General features: G+C 41.4%; 1 protein-coding gene across 1 annotated transcript in view; it reads left to right on the forward strand.

Moving 5' to 3' along the window:
* Positions 1–19,389, forward strand: part of PKD1L1 (polycystin 1 like 1, transient receptor potential channel interacting) — a 140,429-nt gene that overhangs the window by 51,923 nt on the left and 69,117 nt on the right. The window contains exons 18-25 of the mRNA XM_081284283.1: positions 1,536–1,696; positions 4,038–4,406; positions 4,578–4,637; positions 6,517–6,696; positions 7,768–7,845; positions 10,245–10,387; positions 11,506–11,626; positions 15,095–15,206. Of these exons, the coding sequence (XP_081140409.1) occupies positions 1,536–1,696; positions 4,038–4,406; positions 4,578–4,637; positions 6,517–6,696; positions 7,768–7,845; positions 10,245–10,387; positions 11,506–11,626; positions 15,095–15,206 (1,224 nt within the window). The remainder of the gene's footprint in view (positions 1–1,535; positions 1,697–4,037; positions 4,407–4,577; positions 4,638–6,516; positions 6,697–7,767; positions 7,846–10,244; positions 10,388–11,505; positions 11,627–15,094; positions 15,207–19,389) is intronic.

Consider the following 19,389-nt stretch of genomic DNA (forward strand, 5'->3'; position numbering starts at 1 on the left):
GCTAGGGACTGATCTCTGGGAAGCTCCTGATAGGCTAAGCATGCCAGCACAGCGGGAATCTCTGAGTAGGGTCTCAGGGGGTTCCCTCTGTTTCAGAATATGCCTCTAAGACAGGAGACTGTCCCAGTTCTTGGGGCTGATGGCAGAGGATGCAAAGCCATCTGAGTCCCAAGGTAGGCATTTAGGGAGCCCAGTTTAACCCTTCTATACATCTCAGGTTCATCCCAAGAATGAACCCAGTTGTTCCATCTGAGACTATGAGAGGTTGCAGAAGAAATGAAATGTTATGACCGAAACCCAAAAGCCCTGCATCACCCTTAGTCCATGTGTAGCTCCCAAACATCAGTACCAGGATCAAGTCGAGTGGCCAGGGTGGGCATGGGCACAGCAGTTCACTGACCTCCCCCTCTGGAGATAAGAGTCATTAGACCTAAGTGAGAAGGAGGTGTTGCCCAGGGCCCACCACTTTGAGATGATACAAAATTTTACTACACCACTCAGAATGGCACAATTTAATCCTTATGAATTAATCCTGGAATTTTCCATTTGCTTCAGTGGCCATAGGTATCTGAAAAGGTAGAAAGTGAAACTGTGGATGGGGGGAACCACTGTGTTCAAGTATACACAGAGATACACAGGCACACAAACACACACATGGACAAGCTGGACATGGTTCCCTGCAAGGAAGCTGTGCAGCCCTTTGTACTGTGACACCTCTCATCTCCTGCACAGGGAGCTGCATGTTGAGGCTGTGGTCTGAGAAATGGGGCACAGTGCATGGGGTGTTTGCATGGGAAACACTGTAAACCACTTAGTCTTTATCATTCCTGGACCTTTAGAGGCTCGCCAAGTCCTACAGAAAAGAAAGCTGTTTGACAGGGCCTGACAGTCTCCAGCCATATGGTAACATTTAGAAGAACCCCTGTCCACAAAATGTGCTTTCCAAAGTGCTGGTCAGCAGAGAGACTAGAGAAATTGTCAGGAGGTGGCTGTGGTGGCACTGGGCTGTGTGGAAGGTAGAGTTACATATGGAGTTGTGTGTTGTAAGGGACGGTGGTGGGGTGGGGGTATCCCACCACCATTGGCCCTGTACAGAGAGGAGGTAAAGCCAAGGCAGATGGCGGCATCTTTCTTTGTGAGCTCCTGAGACTAGGTGAGAATCACAAAGGTGCATGGTTTGGCGGGTCTGCATGAGGGTGGTTTTGAAGACTGAGCTGAGGAGATGAGGAGATTACTTAGGCATCAGCTGTTCTCTATAGAGGGCTTGGCCAGAGCCCAAGCTGAAGGCCATGGGTCTCAAAAAAGTCACATAGCCTCTCTGAACTGAGCCAGGTTATAGTGTGCTTGCTGGTCTGTTAGATCAAATCATGTGTCCAGTATGGCGCAGCTGGTCACATGCCATGTGCTCCATCATACGGACTTGAGTTCCCATGATGAAGAGACAGCTTGGGCAGTTTGGGCATGCCCAGCATGAACGCATGCAGCCACGGGCCCATACATTTTCCTAAAATATCAAACTGATTTGTATATTTCAGATTCATCCACATCTCCTGGGTCAATTTTAAAGACATCTATGTCAATTGGAATGAAGAACTGTCTCTCCAAGCTGTGTGTGAAGACTGTGGAGAAATACAAAATCTCTCTTATTCCTGGGATCTTTTTTTAGTCAATGCAACAGAAAAGAACAGAATTGAAGGTGAAATGTTTGCTTTATTTTACTGACTGAGGAGAAAGCTCAGGGTTGTCTTGTGTTTGCCAAGAGTTTGGTCTGACCTAGTATGTCTGATTTGCCTGGTTGATGGCTTCTGCTTCCCTAGCACCTCTTGTTTTCACCCTCCAAAAGAGAGGAAGGAATCAACTGCTACTTAGGCACCCTGTGGAAGTGACAGAAGACTATGCCCAGCATTCACTGAGACAGTTTTATTTTTTTAAAGCCACAGTGAGCTATTGAAAAGGACACATGATGTGACTCACCTTTCAGAGGACTGTGTCCCTATGATATTGTGAAGTATATATTCGGTCTACATCCCTGGCATATAACTCATCCCTGGCATAATCCCCAAATCCTTGGAATCCTCAAAGTAATAGTGCCTTTTTGTATGCTAATGAGGTGACTGATGACTAGCAGCTCTCAGGTAGCTTCAGGATGAGAGTTGGTCTTCAGAAAGACCAAGGTGGGATGGCCAAGGTTGGGAGTTTCAGCCCCAGTTGGTCACCAAGGGCCAATGATTTAATCAGTCATGCTTGTGTAATGAGGTTGTCATGGGAACCCCTGATTTATAGCTGATTAGTCAGAAGCACAGGTAAAGCCATCGGGGCTCCCAAAATAGGCACAGTCTTGAGGCTTAACCTGTGAGGTCTGAGGTTACCTCCAGTAACATAACGTGAGAATTGAACTGAATTGAGGAATACAAGTGGATGTCTTCTGCAGAACTGCTTGCTTTCTTATTAGTGGGGAGAACTCACACCATTTAGGATCACTGAAGTGATCTGTGTTGTAAGAGTATGAGAAACTGAGTCTGATTTTTCTACACAGTCTTTCAGACTGTTCTACACAGTCTACATGGTGAGGGCTGGTTCTGAGCCTCTTTCCTGCACTGCCAGCTGGTGATTATAACCTCTTCTCCAAGATTCACTGAAAGATGGGTACCCTTCTTGTCAGCCCAAAAGACAAGTTGAGGCATGCCGAGTATGGGAACAAAGAGTTTATGCAAGGCAGAATGAGGATGGCCACTAAGGTAGAGCACACAACTTTAGTTGCCCAGAGTAAGGGCTCATAAAATGATAGCCAAGAGACTGGGTTTTATAGGTTAAAACAGAAGAAAGAAATTGCAATTGATGAGAAAGACACAGCATGTGGATTAATGGTCAGTCACTGATTAATGGTCAGTCCAAGTAGGAATTGGAGTAAACAGGAAAGGGCTTTTACCCGGGTTATTGATTATCATTGTGGTGTTGGGAAATCTGCAGACATGAGCTGTGTGCTGGGTCAGAATGATCTAGGAAACTATGGTCTATTGCCCCAGGATTAAAGAATTTTTTAACATCATTCTTGTCACATTTAAGTCCTTTCTCATACTGTTCCACAGAGTGGTGATAAGACTAAGTAAAATAATATGTACGAACATGCTGGGTGTTGGGCTGGTTGGCTCGAAGTTCCGGTGGGACACTTAGGTGTGAACCAGGATCAAGACTGAGTTCTCATGTGGTGATGACTGTGATCAGGGGGACAGTTCCCATGGCAAACAGAGCAGCTTTGTTTGTGAGCTGGCAGCCAGCTCTTTCAGCACAGCTCCTGCCAAACCCCTATTGGCCTTCTGCCATTTAAAAACAATCTGTTCAATGGGGCGATACAAAGCTCCTGAAAGTAGAACTCTGAGTACAGCTGGCCTCAGTGGCTAAGGGGACATGAAGACATTGATGCAGTCATGCCCTGCATTGCAGGAGAGGAATTCCTTAATTCTTTTGGGGTATGTTGAATTGTCTGGAATCAAAGCCAGAGGATGTCCAGAGGTTAAATTTCCAGGAAAGGAAACATTGCCCTAGATAGATGAATCTCAAGATCCTGGCTCCCCCATAGTCAAAAGCAACAGCATGATTGGCAGTTCATTTATATGCCCATGGCTATTTTTTTCTTTGCTCCTGATTCTTCATCATAAATTTGATGTTTTTTGGAATTGTAATATTCTGTCCTTACTGTCAGGTAGGGAAGTGAGGATTAGGAGAAATTCCATGTTCCCCAAATTGTTTCTATAATACATGAAAAACCAATACAGAGGGTGTGGAGAATCTGGCAGGCTCCCCTTCAGTCTCTATGGATCCTGGGGAAAGCAAATCCCCCACTACATGTTTGCTGCAATTGATCTCCAGACTATCTGATGAAAACCACGTTCCATGGGTTTATCTCTCAAGTGCGGGTTTTGAATTCACATCAGACTTGTTGAAAGCAGAGCAGTCTTACAAAATTTACAGACTTTTAAAAAGCTAATTTTTCCTATTTGGTCTAGAATTTTAACACTGTCATATGTGTGTTTAAGTTCCCTTTTGTAGCACTGTGGGGCTGCTGGGTGCCTCAGCACTCGGAACGACTTTGAAGTCATCAGAGTCAAATCTTCTGACCACTGAGCCAAATATGACAGATTCCAGTGGATCACCCACGCTGTCTTCACAAGAGCCTTCACCCATGATCCACAGTCGGCTTGGCCTTTTAATCACTAGGAGCACCTCTACAGAGTCCACTGTGGGTGGCCACCAGATTCCTGCTTCTGGTGACAACACAGCCCTGGAGGATCCTTCTGAGGATGAGCCACTGGGCCCAGAGCTGGGGTCCCTTGGTGAAGGAGCCTCAACTGTGAGCCCCTCTGAGAGAAGCTGGTCCCCACCCAGCTTCTCACCTGCCCTTGATGGCAAGTACCTCCATCTCTGCAGGTTGTCCCCCTTATTTGGGCACCAGGTTTATCTTGGGAAGGGTGCATCTGGTGTCACAGGCACAATGCCCTTGAATCACAGAGTGCTGGATTCACACCCACTATTTGTTAATTGTGGCTTTAATGAAACATTGTGATTTTGTCTCATAGATTTTGAAGCCTATTACAGTGATATCCAAGAAGCAATGCCATCTAGAGGAAGACAGAGAGGTAACTGCTTCTGTGATTGTTCCGTGTAGGCCCTGCATCCTGGACCACTGTTCTCCATCTCTTCTCCACACCCTTCGCTGAAGGCTAGATTCATGTACTTCCCCCTTACATCAAGGCCACCTGGAGCTCCCAGAGTCAGAGGGAAAGTTTAAACTCCTCTGTCTGGAACTGGTTGGCCCAAAACTTTGCTTCTAGCTTACCTCCTTCTGCACTTCTTGTACTCTGCTCCAAAAATCTCTCAGTACCCTCAGGCCTGATGATGAGCGTTCCAGCTCTCCCAGACCCTGTCAGGAGGGTCCTCTGCCTAAAATGCCTCCCCCACACTCTCCCAAGTTGCCTACTTACCAAGCATCTTCCCTGAAGATCTGCTCTATTTACCAGTCTCTGAAGCATTTCTCAGTCTGATGATGACCCCCCACCAGCCAAGGGTATTTCCTCCTAACCGTTTAATGCAGAGGGCACTGGCCTAATCATCTCTTTGTCAGTCTCTTTTACCCTGAGATCTTCAGAGAAAGCTTCCGTGACTAGCTTCTGCTAGTGTCCCCAGAGCTATTGCAGTGCTCGGCACATTAGCATCCAGTAAGGGTATTATCCAATGATGACCAGAAAATGATTTATTTATCTATCAAGTGAATGGATGACCCATTAGTAGATGATTTATCTGTCAGGAGAATAAATGGATCAAGTGAACACTTGATTAATCTGTCTAATGAGTAGATGGAGGATTCAAGAATGATTTATCTGTCAATGAATAGGTGGACAATTTATTTGTTGACAGAACAGATAGATGGATGGTGAGTGATTGATTTATTTCTGGAGTGAATGGCTGGATGAGTGAGATCATGTGGCCTGGTGTCACTCTGCTTCTGTTCCTGCTGCATGTTGTCATTTCACTGCATAGCAGACAGAGTTCTTTCCCCACCATAAGCCACACTGTCACCTCCAGACAGTACCTCCAGTGGCTTCCCATCACACACAGGACAGAGTCTGTGGGCTGTATCCCCTAGCATGACCCCAACCTCGCAGGCCACCATCCCACTTTATTGACTCCCTCTGACTGCCCTTGGAAGACCCTCCCCATGGCAATTAATAAACCACACCATAACAGTGTGGTTTTTAACTCAGTATGGAAACTTCCTCCTCCAGATTTTCAAAGAGCTTCTTCCATCCTGTGTTCTGAAGCCACTCTAGAGAGGAGCTCCCCACCACTTTTCCACTCCCTGCACTCTCTTTCTCTGCAAATCCTGTTTTATTTTTCTTTATCACACTTATCATTAGGTGATTTGCATTATCTATGTATTTACTTGTTTGTTTTTCTGACTCTTTTACTCTATTGGTTTGGTTCACTCTATCTCTAGTTCTTAGACCTGGATCTGGTAGACCATAATAAATATTTGTTGAATAAATAAAGGAAGGAAGGAACATGTGATTAGGTCACTAATTACATAATAACAAAGTGCATTGCTTGAATATGGTTTTTTTTTTTTTTTGGTGAAGACATTATTTTAGACATGTGGTATTCAGCAATTGTAGAAATAGTCACTAATGTCAACATTGAGTCATTCGTGCTTTAAGGAGATCATGACTTTTTCTCTTGTTAAATATTTTTATTAGTGAATATAATTATACATAATAATATGGTTCATTGTGACCTCTTCATACCTGCATATAACATAATGTGTTCCACTTAACTCTATAGTATTTCCACTTTTCCTCCCCTCCTTCCTCCCCTGATCCCCTTCCTTTACCCCATTGCACTATCTTTTATTTATTTGTTTATTTTACTTGTTGTTATAATTGTATATAAAAGTGGGATTAATTGTGCTATATTTATGCATGCATGGAGCATAACATCCATGGACTTGGTTGATCTTCTTAGGGAACTACACAGGCCTCCCAGGATCAGGACTGAGCACGAGTGCTGAGGAAGAGAGCCCTGGTGAGGGAGACAACCTAGTGGGCCCCTTTCTCCTCGCCGGCAGAGCTGAGCCTGCCCTTGTGATCGACTGGCCCAAGGCCCTGATCAGCAGAGCTGTTTTCCAAGGCTACACCTCATCGGGTATGAATGTGCTCTTTGTGTCCTGATTTCCTAGCTGCTTCAAAAAACTCTGGATATCAGCCCTCAATTTCTTATAAAACTTTCCTTTTAGTAGATAAGTATTTGGAGCTGTCCTCCCTCTCCTACTTGTGTCTGTCCACAGCCCAGGGCTCCTTTACCCAGGCTAGAGCTACCTTCTTCTGTACACATGCATCCCCCATCTACAGACTGACAGGGGGATGCATATCTGCATGCGCCCAAATGCCTTGGTGTCCACCTTGGTGTGGCTTTTCACAGGTTAGACGAGCCACTTGATGAACCATTTACATGGATAGTTCAAAATGAAGCTGCCCCTCTACAGCAGTTGGGTTTTTGTCCAGTTTTCCCCAGCACAGGCATGAGGATTTTTCCCTATCTGTTGGGTGACTGCCTTTTCTAGTAATAGGTATCATTAGGCCACTCCCTAAGCTCTGAATCTCACACCATTCTTCAGTGATTTCCTCCTCACTCTTCCTTAAAAAACATTTTGGGAAATACCATTGCAAAATTACAATGTTTAAAAACTATCCCTGTTTATATCATCAACTTTGTTTTCTAGGTCTCTCTTGATTCAAAGGTACATGGTGTGGGGATCAACCTGTGTCTGCTGAGGAACACACCAGAACAGTAGGACAACAGTTATACCCAGATTGAGAATTTCTCATAACTAACATTCCACAAAGACTTAAAAATTGCTTTGATATTCCTTAATCATATTTTAATTTCATAAAATAGCAAAATTGAAAACTGAATATATTGTAAACACATAACATAAAATCTTACCAGAATTCTCTTGTTTCTTGGGAAACTAGTACTGTTTCTGAGCCAGGATGAAAGATCCAACCTCAGTATTGCTTCTACTGGGTAGGAGAGACCTAGAAATAGGATTTCATCTCTTTAGAGAAGGTAGTAACAATCTAGTGGCATTTCCAAATACAACTTATTTAACTTCATCCCTGGAGCAAGAACAGAACTTGATGCCTAGGCTCTGCTTGACCCCTGTCCTGCAGGCCACTGACCTTTGCTTCCTTGTGGCTGTCTTCTCTTCTGTAGGTATCACAGAACCTATTGTGACAATAAAACCATACTCACTGAGCAGTGGAGAGACGTATGTTCTACAAGCATCTGTGGGTATGTTATGTTGCCAGTTGGATCTGGTGTGGGGTAACCATAAGTGTTTTGGCTGTATTTTCATCTTTTCTTGGAAAGGACAATCACTTGTCACTCCTGCAGACATTTGCACCAGGGTCCTGACTCCCCTTCTCTCCAGATGTCAGTTCCCTGCTCCTTTATGTTAGAGAACAAGAGCAGGAAGCGGTTGTGTTTCTGTGATTTACTCTTTCTTGAGGAATCAGGCACATGTTTAAAACAGGGTAAAGGATTGCCATTTTCCCCCAATGCTTTTGAGTCCAGGACTCACATATTCTAGGCAAGCACACTATGTCCCCAGCCCTTTTTATTTTATTTTGAAACAGGCTTCACCCACGTGCATATCATTTCCCAGTGCCCAACATCCCTTCCCACATATATATGACTCATTCTGAGATCATACTTGTAGGTAACTTCTTGATATTTTCCTTTTTAACAAGTACAGAGGATTCAACAATATTTATCTAGAGACGATGTCCACATTTTTGCATTCATTAAAACCCGCCATGCATTTTCAATCTTGTATCATGCATTAACTCTCACATCACCTGAGGAAAAAACTTGAGGTTCACTTTCTTCTGAAACTTGGTAGATGGGGCAAAGATCCCCACAGATCTTCTGGATTTTTACTACCACTGTGAGCCCCTTCCTGCCCCAAAACTAAGCCAAGTCCCTGCTATTTTTGAAGAGGGACAATGCCTGCTTTTGTTTAACAATCCCTCTTGTCCTTCTGCTGGGCCTCTCTCTTGCTTCTGAAATTTGTCTTAGTGACAAGCTTATAGCCATTCTTTTTGATAGGCCACATATATTATCAGTGCAGGAGACCCCTGGGAGCTTGTCCATGGGCTTGTTCATGGGCTTATTCAGTGTCCCTGGATGGCAGGGAACAGTGAGCTGGGGGCCCAGATGTCTTGTCTTGTTTCCTTTTCCTCTGCCCCACAGTCTCCCTGACAGCTTCCTTCACCTGCTATGCTCTTCCCAACACATTGGGCCACTGTGTGACTCTGTCCTTCCCATCAGAGTTATTTTACTGAGATGCCCATTCTTATCCTCAGGTCTTTTTCCTAACCAGTATATAACTTGTACCTTAGGGCTACTTGCTTAAATGCCTTCTTTCATAGAGATTTTCCTGGTCAGCCAGGTGGAATTAGTCACTTTTTCCTCTTGGATTTTACCTGTATTGAAGGAGTTGCCTTAGATAATAAAACACATAAACAGTGTTAACCCAGCCCTTAATATGTAGCACAGGTTCTCTAGGTCCCTATTGTGACACTTGATGATGATCATTGGCATCAAGATTTTAGAGTTTGACATGCAAATTTCCATCTTATAATTCATGTCAAGAAAAATACATTGAAAGATTAAAAAGTTTATGCATGAGAGGGCTGGTGGCTCAGGGGTAGAGTGCTCCCCTAGCATGTATGAGGCACTGAGTTCGATCATCAGCACCACATAAAAGTAAAATAAATATATTTATTGGGCTGGGGGTGTGGCTCAAGCGGTAACGTGCTCACCTGGGTTCGATCCTCAGCACCACATAAAAATAAAAAATAAAGTTGTTGTGTCCACCAAAAACTGAAAAAAAAAATTAAAAAATTCTCTCTCTCTCTCTTCTCTCTCTCTCTCTCTCTCTCTCCTCTCTCTAAAAAAAAAGATATTTGTCCACCTATAACTAAAAAGCAAATTTTTAAAAAAACGTTTATGTATGAGAATAGTCATTATAGTGTGACTAATAATAGTAGAATGTGGAAAATAAAATGTTTAATCATTGGGAACTAATAATTATGTATACTGGGATAGCTACTCAACAAATACTTATGATATTAATACAGTTAATGAAATGAGAAGATAAAATTGTATCAGTTAATAAATTCAACTTAGATGTATTTGTGTACATGGCTGAGGCTTAAAGAGAATAGGGGAATGGAACAGGTTTGATTTGTGGGGTGATGTGTCTGTGTCCTCTCCCCCCCCCCCAGGTTTTGGTCTCTATTGGTGGGTGTTGTGTGGTTTCTGGGTAGAGAATTGGTCTGTCTCATTTACTGTCATTTCCCAGGGTCTGGGAATGTACCTTCCCCACCTAGTAAGCACCCAGTAAATGCTTCTTCTATGAATGCATGCTTTAAGGCAGTGTTTTCAAACTCCAGCTTTTGTCAGAAACTCCTAAAAGTCTGTTGAACTATAGATTGTTGCATCTCAGTCTTTGATTCATCAGGTCTGAGGGGAGGCTCAAGAATCTGCCTTTCAATTCCCAGATGATGCAAATGCTGCTGGTCTGAGGACTCCCTTTGAGAACCACTGCTCTAAGTTTTTTGCTATAAAAACTTCTGTTACTGTTGTTTTCCATCCTGGCTCAAAACTCTATCCCATTTTTCTCTTAGCTTCAAAGCAAGACTTACTAGGCAAAGCCCAGCTGTACTTGACAATCAACCCAGCTCCACAGGACATGGCCTGTCATGTGCAGCCCCACCATGGTCTGGAGGCCCACACCATCTTCAGTGTGTTCTGCATGTCAGGAAAACTGGTAGGTGGCAGCCCCTTTTCTGTACTGAGACCAAAGGTAATAGCAGCTTTTGGAAGTTATGGTGAGCTCTGCATGGCATGCAGTAGGAACTAAGGCCTCTTCTTCCCTTCTGTGAAGGACTTGGGCCTGCAGTCAAATGTTGGAAAGTTGCTCAAGCATGAACGGGACCTTCCCTCTCTCTAATGAAAACAAGGTCAGAATGGCCCCCAGTTTTGAAGGAGAGACAGACTTTCTTACTAGGAACCACAGTGGGATACTCAGGGCCTCTACCATATGATCAGAGCAGGAGTCCCCATTACTGCTGAGCACACAAGCAGGCAGTGAGTAACTCAGAGGAATCTGACCTTGACCCTGGGGCATGTCTCTAATTTGGACTTCATTTTACTCTCCTGATTTGGGCAATGGAGAAGGTCACTATGGATATTTTTCTTTCTTTTATTTTCTTTTCTTATAGAAAGTTTGTGATGATTAGAGAGCTGTATGTGAAGGAAAAAATGCTTCCTTCTGAGATTGGGTTAGCAAGCTTCCTCTTGAGATTGGGTTGCAGGCTACAACATTGCAATCTTGGTACCATCCTCCCTGTCTTCTTGCTCTATACACTGCCTGTCTCTGCCCTTTTGTTCTGCCTCTGTCACTTCTCAAGAAGCCCACACATGTCCTCAGGAAAGACCAGGCCCAGGTCTTTCCTCAAAGTCTAGTTCCAAAGACCTCTGCTCCTAACAGAGTGTGTGTCCCATCTCCTTTCTCTGTTGTCACTCATGTTTACATGTGCCTAGCTACTGCAGGGGGCAGCAGGATCCTCTTCACCTGGAGGAACCCTTGTCAGTCTGATTCATGACTGACAGGACCTTCAGGCTGGAGAGCTAGCAGACCCTGAGTGAGGAATCTTGTTTTATTCCTGCTTTGGGTCCTTTGGAAGAGAGCTCTGTAGGGAAGAATTGTGCAAGCGGGAACCAGGAGAACTCTGCACATGTGTTGTGCAGCCGGAGACCGTGTTTGGCTCTCATTCATTCTGTTTCTGGCTGCAGCATATGTCCTTGGGTGCAATGAAGGTTGCAGATGTATATTTATAGATGATGCCATTCAAATGAAGTATCCCATATTTTTTCTCCCCATAGGACTTTCATTATGAATTTAGTTACCAGATAGGAAACACCTCCAAACATACCCTGTACTATGGGAGAGATACCCAGTATTATTTTGCATTGCCAGCTGGTCAGCCCTCAGACAATTACAAAGGTACGTAACAGTGTGAGTTGGATCACTAAGCTCCAGACATTTTCTCCTGATTTACAAAAGCTAAAAATTTTTTAAAACTATGTGTGTAGAAATTAAAATTATTTATTCATTTTGATGAGTTTAATGTTTTTTAGGTTAATTTGATTACCTATCTTTTGGTGCAGGAAGAACATTAGAATAAATATCAGTAAATACACACACACACATACACACACCACACGTTTTAAATTTTAAATGACATATAATGTAGATAATAAAATGCCAAAGAATTTTTATATGAATTAAATAATTAACACCAATCTATTTCTTATTTACTAATGAAATATGCCATATCTGGTGAATCTTGCATTTAGTATAAGTGAAACCAAATCAAGGTATGCAGACCAAAAAAATAATGTGAGATAAAGTACTAAAATAATATGGAGTAAAGTAATGTTGAGTTAGCAAATTAATTGTAAATCCTTTGTTAGTCTACTTCTCACTACTATCACAAATATCTGAAATGAATAAAATTAAAAAGAGGAAAAGTTTATTTGGGCTCACAGTTTTGGAGGTTTCAGTCCATAATTCATTGACACCATTGCCTTGTGCCTGTGGCAGCACAGTATATCATGGCAGGAGCAAGCGATGTGGAGGCTCATTTACTTCAAGTCTGGGTATGAAAGAGGAAGGAGTGCCCTATGAGAGCACACCCCCAATGACAGGAAGACTTTCCTCTAGGCCCCACTTCTTAAAGGTTCTACTACCTCTGAGTAGCTCCAAGCAAGGGACTAAGCCTTGAATGCATGAACTTTTGTGATGAATTTCATATATAAACTCTAACCCCCAAGCAAAATGAATCCCATAGTGTGGGAAACTTTCTACTCCTATCCCTGCCCCTGAGGTCCTGTCCATTTCTAAATCAGCACTTGGGAATGGACCTCACCTGAACATATAAGGGATTCCATCATTTAACACGGTACCTGGGTGGGCACAACCCAGTGTGGTTAAATTAGACTCTCCGGGGTGAGTGATGTTTTTTGTTTGTTTTTTAACTTCTGGACAATTGCTCTGTGCAGGCAAGGTTGAGAGTCACTAATCTAGAAGATTCTTTGAACTGAGTTGGTATGACTTTTTCAGCCCAAGTTCTGAACTAGGTCATGTCCCTGATGTATTGAAATCTCACCTCTCCTTTGAGTCTAGTGAAAGTACTTTCTCTATGAAATCTTGCCTGTCACCTCCAATTAAATCATTTGTACTTTCTTCTAGATTCTAGTCAAATTGAGCAAAACTTTCCTGAGCATGGTGCAGTTGTGAGCTTTCTAATCATGTTCCACTTTGTATGTGATGCCTTTGTACTTCCATCTGAGCTTGAGGTTTGTTGAAGTCAAGCAACAAAAGGCTAGCACAGTAGATGTTGACTGAATGGTTGATTTTGACTTTCATGAGCTTGCCCTGATAAATCATTAAATGCTAAAATTGCATTTAACTTCTGTCCTTTGGAAAGTATTCTCATGATGGATGCTCATCCCAAGCTCCCCCAAGTCTCAGTAGAGGGTCCAAAGCCAGAGATGTATGTTAAGAGCTTGGTCAGAGCAGAATGTGTCCTTCAGGCAAGGAGGCCCAACCTCCATAGGCAACCTTCTTATATGAAGACCTGGCATGTCCCTCCCCTGAGAGCTGCATGTGGGGTATGAGGGGCCTCTGTCCACAAGGCCTGCCACAGACCATAGAGCTAGGCAGATATCCAAACAGAAGAACTTGGGGCAGGGCCTGAGCACCATGTTGACAAAAATTTTTAGAATCAGATTTCAGGTCACAGTCCCAGAGTAGTGTCAGGGTTAGTGATGGTACTCAGGTCCTTCACAAGTGTGATTTTGCTTCTAATGTTCATGATTATCATAATCAATTTCTATGAATATCTGCATTAAATATTAGATACATAATTAGATACAAAATTAGATACATAATGCATACCTTTTTATGTTCCATCTTTTGCAAAAATTAATATGGCACCTACTAAGTGTGTAAAATTGAACAGTCTTACCCAAAACCTACTTTTTTCTCTCATATTCTGTATCATGATTCATAGGACCAACATTTTATGCAGTGGGGGATTTATAATATTGGAGCTTTGCCAGGCACTGTAGCGCACATTTATAATCCTAGTAGCTCAGGAGGCTGAGACAGGAGGATCACAAGTTCAAAGCCAGCCTCAGCAACTTAGGGAGACCCTAAACACTCAGTGAGACCCTGTCTCTAAACAAAATACACAAAAAATGGCTGAGGATATGGTTAAGTGGTTAAGTGTCTCCCTGCGTTCAATCCTTGGTACCAAAAGAACCCAAAAAACAAAATTGGAGCTTCCAGGAGCTCACATAATATTTACTGACTCAGAAATATTACTGGGGAAAAAGCAGAACCTAGAATTTTCTTTTAGACAAGCTTTCCAGTGATGCAGGTGTCTGGGACCACATCTTGAGAAGAAATGACCTCTAAAATTAAGTTCCCAAACCCTTAGCATTGGGATTCAAATTGAAGATGTTATGAAGACACCACGGTGCATAGATCAACACACCATGTATCTTCCTGTATAAGTCACACATCTGCACCTGTGGCCCTCACCACTTGATCACCACCCATACTCTGAGCTCATCTGCAGGTCTCCTCAGCATACCTGGAGCTGTTACCACATGGGGGGATTCCTAAGACCCAGTAGAGCCATTTCCTGCCACATTCCAATGTCTTCATGCAAACTTCCTTCAGTTAGATTTTGTCTTCACCTTTCTTCTAGACCTGTTAGATCTATACACGTCATTTAGGAACTGATTAAAATATTACCCCAGCCCTTGATGGACCATCAGGGAGACTATATTTCACTCTGTGAGCTCCCCGTGGCCCTGGCATTCACCCTGTTTCAGCACTCCTCACGTTGCTAGTGGACAGGATTACTTGTAGGGCACAGACAATCCTTTTTGGTCATAACCTCCTATCCTGCCACAGGCTCACCTTTTGTGGGTCAAATGAGTGAATGGGGGATCATGTGAATAAATGAGTCATTCCCTGACACCCACAGCACACAATGGTGCCTTCTGCCTACCAACTCTCTGTGACACCTCTTGTCTTCCCTGTCTGATTGGCACTCAGTGCCTTGTACTGATGCTCAGATTTTATGTTGGGGTGTGAGATCTTCCCAGAAGTGGAGAACCTGAAGTACCACTCCCTTGCCTTGCCTTATTTTAGTAGCCCTTGAAGCAACCGTCATCATTCCATCATATGGATCTGCTCAAAGGAGATTCTATTTGCTGGTTTGTTGGTAACCACAGTGTAAGCACCTTGAGAGGGCAAACAGCCTGCAATTTCCTCTCATCCTGTGCTTTGCCAGGACTAAGCTCATCCACCTGGTGCTGCTCAGTTGCTGTCAGGGTGTGAAGAGGCATCTCTGTAACCACCTATTCAGGATGACCCTCCTGTCATGTTCTCTCATAGTCATGGTTTCTACTGAGATCACAGACAACAAAGGCTCCAAGGCACTGGCGTGCTCTGTGGCGGTGACCGTGCTGCCCCGTTTCCATGGGAAAGACTGCCTCAGCGAGGACCTGTGAGTATCACACCACACAGACATTCAAAGCAGTGTCCATATTTCCTCAGGGGACAGCAGCAAGGCAGAGTGGCAGGAACTGATTTCAGGATGGGCAAAGGGAGAAGTTGGGGTTCTGTCACTATAGTCCTGTTGACTCACCTTTCTGTGGCATCTGTGCCAATGCTTCAGAACCCATGACACACTTTTTTCTTTCTTTAGAACTGTTTTATGAAGGTATCATTTACCTGTTATATAGTTCACTCACTAAAGGTGTGCAATTCCTTGGTTCTTAGTACTCTTACAGAATTGTACAATCTTCAGCACAATCTAGTTTTAGACAATTTTCACTACCATAAAATGTATTTATTATAATGTGCTCATTAGTTGCCACTCCTCTACCCACACCACTATCTTTAGTTTCCTCCTCCCAGCCCCAGCCCCAGCCCCAAGTAGAAACTAATTTTACATCATGTCTACCAATTTGCCTATTCTTGGAATTTCAATGGGATGATATGAAATGTGATTTTTAATAACTGTTTTTCTTCATGAATGTTTCTGAGTTTTATCTAGATGATCATATATTAGTACCTTGTTCCTTTTTATTTTTGAATATTATTTATTGTATAGATATATCACATTTTGGTTTTTTTATTTTTAAATTAATGGACATGTGGGTTTTTTTCCCCACACTTTGGTTCTATAACAAACCATTCTGTTCTAGGCATTCTTATGTGAGATTTTGTGTGCAGGGATGCTGTCAGTTCTCTTGAGTAGATAACTAGAAGTGGAACCACTGGTAACTCTGATAACCATGCATAACTTCTGATAACACTGACAACCATGATAAGTCTAGTTTTAGCATTTGGAAAACTGCCAAAATGTTTTCCAAAATGGCTGCACTCTTTTGTATTCCCACCAACACTGGATGAGGGTACATCCTAACAAACACTGGTTGTTGTCTGCTTTTTGATTATGGCTATTCTAATGAGTGTCATTGAAGTTTGGATTTTCATTTCCCTATGCTCTATGATGCTGAGCATCTTTTCATGTGCTTTGGGTATCTTCCTTCTAGATGTTTATTCATCCACTTTGCCCATTTTTGATTTGAATTATTTTTGTTCTTATGATTAATTTGTGGGAGTTTTTTTGTAGGCATTACATACAAATTCCTTTAAAGATATGATCTACAAATATATTCTCTCAGTCTCTTTTCATTTCACTTTCTTGATTGTCCATTGAAGAATGAAAGTTTTTGAAGACCCTACTTAATTTTGAGTAGTCCAATTTAATTATCTTCTCTTTTATTCCTTGTATTTTTTATGTCAATCTATGAAATTACTGCCTAGTGAAATAACACAAAGACTACATCTGTATTTTTTCTTAAGAGTTTTTGTATTTTTAGGTCTTTCATTTAAGTTTATGATCCACTTAGAGTAAATTTGTATGTGTATGTGTGTATATGCGTGTGTGAGTTTGTGTGTGTGTGTGGGGGGGGGTCCACCTGCATTCTTTAGCATATGAATATCCAAACTTCTAAGCACAGGTTGTTGAAAACTATTTCCTCCACAGAATTGTCTTTGGCTTTCTGTCAAAACTCAACACCACATGTTGGGGTTTATTTCTGGATTCTCCATTCTGTTCAATTTTCTAGATATCTCTTTTACACCAATGCTATGTTTTTTTGATTACTGTAGTTTTGTAGTAAACTTTGGAACTGAGAAGCCTGAACTCAATTTTGTTATTTCTTCATAAGATCGGCTATCCCAAATTCCTTGAAGTTCCACATGACTTTTTAGAAGCATCTTGTTAGTTTCTGCAGAAGCAAAACAGAGCATAGGTGCCACAGTGACTGGTGTTGGCCACCCTCTCTCTTGCTCCAACTTAGCCTGCCCTTCCTAATACTGTGGGCTAGGGCTACCAACACCTATGAAGGTGTTAAAAAAACAAAACAAAGCAAAAGCTAACTAGGATTTTCATAGGGATTTTCTAGAATATATAGATCAGTTTCAGAAGTATCACTATCTTAACATTAAGTCTTCCAATTCATGGACATGGGATGTCTCCTATTTTTTAGACCTTTAATTTCTTTCAACAATGTTTCATAGTTTTCAGTAGGCACATCTTGTATTTCTTTTTTAGAGTTTATGAGTATTTCACTATTATTGATGGCATTATAAGTGAAATTATTTTCTTAGTTACATTTTTGAATTTTTATTGTAGTAGATAGATAAATAATTGATTTTGCATATTGATCATGTATCCTATAACCCTGCTAAATATGTTTATTTCAGTAGTTTTTTTAGCACTTCCTCTGGGGCTCTCCATATATAAGATTGTTTCATCTTAAATAGAGACTGCAACACTTTGATCTTTCCAGTCTGATGCCTTTTATTCCTTTTTTCTTGCCTGATCAGTTCTTGATAGAACCTCCAGTTTAATGATTAGGGGGAAGCATTCAGTGTTTCACCTTGTGTTTAGTATGGTGTTAGCTATAAGTTTTTCGTAGGTGTTTGTTATTGGGTTGAAGATGTTCCCATCTATTCCTAGTTTATTGGGTGTTTTTAATCATGAAAGTATGTTGAATTTTTTCAAATGCTCTTGCTAGGCCTATTGATGTGATTATATGGTTTTGGTCCTTTATTCTAATTAACAGGTTGATAAGGTTTGGATACTTGGGTTCGTGCTGACACTTTATTTCCAGTGTAACAGTCTCAAGGTGGGGGGGGGGTAGGGGGCTTTGACCATCATGAATGGGATTAGTACCCTTTTAAAAGGGCTGGAATGATCCATCTAGGCCCTTGTTGCCCTTGCATCTTCCACATGAGAATGCAGTGTTCTTGCCCTCTTGAGGAAGCAACAGGGTGCCATCTTGGAAGCAGAGAGCATCCCTTACCAGACACTCATCCTGTCAGTACACTGATTCTGAATTTCCCAATCTCCAGAACTGTGAGAAATAAATTTCTGTTCTTCCTATTTCATCCAGTTTCAAGACTTTTGCGGGCTGGGGCTGGGGCTCAGTGGCAGAGCGCTTGCCTTACACATGTGAAGCACTGGGTTCAATCCTCAGCACCACATTAAATAAATAAATAAATAAATATTTGTGTCCATCTATAACTAAAAAATATTTTTTTTAAAAAAAGAATTTTGTCATAACTTCCCAAACAGATTAAGACACAAGTTATATTTATATATGATCATTTTTCACATGTTGAATCACTTTTACATTTCAGGAATATATCCCATTGGTCCTAGCATATAATTCTCTTTCTGTGTGGGTGGATTTGGTTTTGCTAATATTATACTTCGGAGTTTTGTGTCTACATTCATAAGTACTATTGGCTGGTAGTTTTCTTTTCAGCTTTGCCTTTGTCTGGCTTTAGTGTCAGGGTATTACTGCCCTCAGTCTATTTACAAGTGTTCTTTTGTATTATTTGGAACATTTTGTGAGGATGAGTATCAATTCTTCTGTGAACATTTGATAAAAATTATGAGTGAAATTATCTACATCTGTATTTTCTTTTTGTAAAGTTTTAAATTTACTAATGTAGTCTCATAGTTTTAGTCATTTGTTTCTTTCTAGAAATTTTCTCATTTCATCTACATTCTGTAATATTTTGGTACACAGGATTTTTTAAAAGAATAGAATTGCATTGTAGTCTTTTTTATCTCTATATGGTCAGTAGTGATATTCATTTTATTCATTATTTTAATAATTTCATTGTTTTCATTTTGTGTCTTTGTCAGTCTAGCTAAAGATTTGTCAGCTTGGATAATCTTTTCAAAGAACTACTTAGGGTTTCACTGATGTTTTTTTTCAATTTCATTCATTCCTGAACTAATCTTTAACATTCCTTTTCTTCTGCTTGTCTGGGTTTAGTTTGCTTTTCTTTTTCTTGTTCTCTATATAGGCTAATGATTTGATATCTTCTTTCAGACATTTGTAGCTATAAATTTCACCCCAAGCACTACTTTAACTGTATCCCAGTTACTTTCCTTCATTAATTTCAAAGTGTTTTGTCATTTTCCTTTCTGCTGCTTCTTGAACCATTGATTCTTTATGAATACGTCATTTAATTTTCACATATTCATGAATTTGCCAAATTTCTTTTTGTCTTTGATTTCTAATTTAATTCCATCATGGTCAGAGGATGTACTTTGTATTATTACAATAATTTAAATTTGATTGAGTTTTTTAATGCCT

Source organism: Spermophilus citellus, assembly GCF_964194105.1.
Source record: "Spermophilus citellus genome assembly, chromosome: 3".
In the NCBI taxonomy this organism is placed as follows: domain Eukaryota; kingdom Metazoa; phylum Chordata; class Mammalia; order Rodentia; family Sciuridae; genus Spermophilus; species Spermophilus citellus.